This window comes from Crocuta crocuta, unplaced genomic scaffold, assembly GCF_008692635.1.
Source record: "Crocuta crocuta isolate KB4526 unplaced genomic scaffold, BGI_CrCroc_1.0 scaffold344, whole genome shotgun sequence".
Taxonomy (NCBI): Eukaryota; Metazoa; Chordata; class Mammalia; order Carnivora; family Hyaenidae; genus Crocuta; species Crocuta crocuta.
This window is the reverse complement of record NW_027533081.1, coordinates 1283755-1287855: the sequence shown is the minus strand read 5'-3', so window position 1 is coordinate 1287855 and position 4101 is coordinate 1283755. Positions and strand designations below refer to the sequence as shown.

The following is a 4101-nucleotide window of genomic DNA, read 5'->3' as shown; positions in this document are numbered from 1 at the left end:
GACCCAGGGCTTTCCTGCTGCGTATCCTCTGCATGGTAGAGGAGCAGGATGCTGAGGCTGCCCCCGCCCACACCCTGGCATCACCTATCTTTCATGCTGCAAAGGTCTTAAGGACAGGGAAAAAGAGGCAGGGCCCTGGGCGCACACTTGTCACTGGCCCCAACACCTGTGTGTCTTATCTTCCCCAAGCAGGGTGCCAGGATTTCAAGCCTGATGTGATGAACCAGTTGGAGCAAGGCGGATTTTTGCCATGGAAGCTGTGGAAAGGCATCCCTAGGGACCCCTCCCCTTTGTGAAGAGATGGGAAGGAGGCTGGAAGTTTCTAGAAGCACAGGACACAGGAGAAATCCCCAGGGGAAATCAGACCTGCCTCGAGAACAGTCCCTACGCAGAAGCTGCCTCCTGCCCCTCCGGATCCTCTCCTGCATGAGCCCTGCCCCTTCAGGGGGTTTCCTGTCCGCCTGGGCCCCTCCCCCACTGCACTGGCTTTCTTCTTCCCTGCTCTTGGGTATGCCCCCTCCCCCGTGCCACCAGGCATTCTGCCCTTGGGAGAAGCCCATCAGTGGGCAGTGATGCTGCTTTCATTCCCCTCTCTTTCCTGTCATCTGTTTGGTCACCATCACTTCCCTCTTAATCTACTATGTTAGGTAAGTCTACTAGGAATGTTCACCACCTGCCAGAATGCACATCGTGGTTTTCTGTTTCCTGCTGCATTCATTTTCCGCAAGACTTTCCATAATCACTCTCCACTTCACCCCGCTCCTCTGTTCTCACACCCCTTCACCTCTGTTGGACTCTGCACGGGTCCTTTTTGCCCATAACTTGCTTTCTCTGCGACCCCCTTGGTCAATTCAACAGTGGTCATGGTTTGCCTCTGATAGCAGCAGGAGAACGGGTGCAAGAGGACCATCCTTACAGCCCTGGTGACTTGGTGTTTCAGGGAAGTTAACTGTGACAGCTTACAAGATGGACAAGTAAGGAGAAGAGGCTGAGAGATTAGTGGTGACATTTCATAATGACCCAGGCATACAGTGACTTCAGGTTATCCCTTAATCTACTTTTCTTCTGCTGGTCCTTATTCCAGTTATTCCCCTAATTACTGCCCCTTTGTCCATTCTCAGTCCCAGTTTTCACCCTTCAGTCATTCGAGAACAGCAGTCCTCATTCATGTCACTTACCAGCACCCCTGTAACCAAGTGAGTGTCCCTGTTCACGTCTTCCTTGCTCCTGTGCACAGTGGCTCTTGGTTCACATACCATTGAAATCAATCAAAGCACCATACCTCTGTTTGGTGAATCAAAGAATAAAATAATAGTAACATATGTAGCTTTGACTAGCTCACACTTTTTGTCTCTCTAAATAGTCAAGTATCCTCCTTTTTTATTTTTATTTATTTATTTTTTTTTATTGCTTTCAGACCAAAAGACCAGATCTAGAACTGCAGAGTCAAATCTGAAGCAAGTAACTTCTGAAGAGTTTTCCCAGGGCATGATAATCAATAGAAGTAAAAGAAATGGAATCTGTTACTCCACCAGGGAAGTCCCAGGATCACGTGGCTGTTTAGAGAGCCATCCAGGGCAGATGGCATTTACTCATAAGAAAATCCTGACGCAGGAGAACATTTGTGAAGCTAATGGATTTGAATTTAGGCAGCAATCGAACTTTGTTAGTCAAACCACAATTCCTTCAGGGAAGACAATGTGTAAAGATGACAGTTATGGCAGTAGCTTTTCACATAACCTGGATCTAAGTAATCATCAGAGAATCTACACAAGGGAAAAGCCATACAAACATGATCAATGTGGGAAATACATTAGCTGTGGTTTGGGTCTCGCTCAACGCCAGGGTCATACCGGAATTAACCCATACTTTATTAGATACCAGAAATTTGGTGGTAGAGAAAAGCCCTTCAAATGAAGAAATTGTGGTAAATCTTTTAGCAGGGGGACACACCTTATACAACATGAAAGATGTCACACAGGAGAGCGACCATATGAGTGTAATGTATGTGGGAAGTCATTCAGCGGGGACTCATCCCTTATTCTACATCAGAGAACTCATACTGGAGAAAAACGCTGCGAGTGTAGTGAATGTGGAAAGGCTTTCAGCCAAAGTACATGCCTCACACAACATCAGAGGATTCATACTGGGGAGAAACCCTATGAATGTAATCAGTGTGGCAAAGCCTTTATTCAGAGCATTCAGCTTACTCTGCATCTAAGAACTCATTCTGGAGAGAAACCTTATGAATGTACAGAATGTGGTAAAACCTATAGTCATAGCTCATCCCTAATGCAACACAGGAGGATTCACACTGGAGGAAAACCCTTTGAATGTAAAGAATGTGGGAAAGCCTTTACCCAGAACATTCAGCTTACTTTACATCTGAGAACACATACTGGAGAGAAACCCTATGAATGTACCCACTGTGGCAAAGCCTATAGTCATAGGTCATCCCTTATTCAGCATAAGAAGATCCATACGGGAGAAAAACCCTTTCAATGTAGTGAATGTGGGAAAGCTTTCCGGTGGAACACACATCTTACTCAACACCAGAGAATTCATACTGGAGAGAAACCTTATAAATGCAAAAAATGTGACAAATCTTTCAGCAGAAGTACACACCTTAATCAACATCAGAGAATTCATACTGAAGAGAAACCCTACAAGTGTATTGAGTGTGGGAAAACCTTTGGTCAGAGTGCATATCTGACTCAGCACCAGAAGATGCATACTGGGGAAAAACCCTACCAATGTAAGGAATGTGGAAAGGCCTTCACTGTAAATGCATATCTTGCTCAACATCAAAGGATTCATAAGAGAAAGAAACCTTTATTATGTGCCAATCACAAAGAAATTCTGAATGGAGAGAAATTCAGCAAATGTTTTTAATGTGGGAAATATTTCAGTATAAATACAGGCATTCCTCAACTTGAATGATTACACACACACACACACGATTATTTTTATTTATTTTTAATTAATTAATTTAAATTCAAGTTAGTTAATATACAGGGTAGTATTGGTTTCAGGAGTAGAACCCAGTGATTCATCACTTACATAAGACACCCATTGCTCATCCCAGCAAGTGCCCTCTTTAATGCCCATCCCTCATGTAGCCCCTCCTCCCCACCCACCTCCCCTCCAGCAACTCTGTTCTCTGTATTTAAGAGTCTCTAATAGTTTGCCTCCCTCTCTTTTTATTTTTCCTTCCCTTCCCCTGTGTCCATCTGTTTTGTTTCTTAAATTCCACATATGAGTAAAATCACAATTTTGTCTTTCACTGACTGACTTTTTTCACTTAGTATAATACACTCTGGTTCCATCCACGTTGTTGGAAATGGCAGGATTTCATTCTTTTTGATTGCCAAGTAATAATATTCCATTGTGTGTGTGTATGTAATACATATATATATACATATATATATATCACATCTTCTTTATCCTTTAATCAGCTGATGGATATTTGAGCTCTTTCCATAATTTGGCTATTGTTGATAGTGCTGCTGTAAACATTGGGGTGCCTGTGCCCCTATGAATCAACATGAATATATTAATAAAAGACAGAAATCCTACAAATACAATTATTGAAAATATTTTACTTCTAACATGTCATGTATTCAATACTAATATGCTCATTATAAAACTAAAAACTAGGGCACCTGGTGGTTGAGTCTCTTCAGCATCTGACTCCTGATATGGGCTCAGGTCATGATCTCGTGATTTGTGGGGTTGAGTCCTGTGTCAGGCTCTGCACTGATAGCATGGAGCCTGCTTGTCTCTGCTCTCTCTCTCTCTGCTCCTCCCACTTGCTCTCTCTCTCTCTCTCTTAAAATAAATAAACATTAAGAAAAACTAAAAAAGCAAAAAATGTGTGAAACATTTTAATGTAATATGACCTCTTACTAAAAGTTAAAGGAGAACTACTGAGAGGGAACCTTATAAATTCTTTAAAACCACAAAATTACAGGGCACCTGGGTGGCTTGGTCAGGTGAGCGACTGACTTTGGCTCAGGTCATGATCTAACGGTTTGTGGGTTCAAGACTCACACTGGGCTCTGTGCTGACAGCTTGGAGCCTGGAACTTGCTTCAGATTCTGT

At 43.0% G+C, this 4101-nt stretch overlaps 1 protein-coding gene across 1 annotated transcript; it reads left to right on the top strand.

Annotated features, from left to right (window-relative positions):
- The first annotated feature begins 966 nt into the window (after window positions 1-966).
- On the top strand, window positions 967-3838 carry LOC144216527 (uncharacterized). The gene is given in 2 exon segments (XM_077745923.1): window positions 967-974; window positions 1878-3838. Coding segments are annotated over 2 exon segments (1023 nt in total). The 3' UTR covers window positions 2893-3838.
- Window positions 3839-4101: the final 263 nt, after the last annotated feature.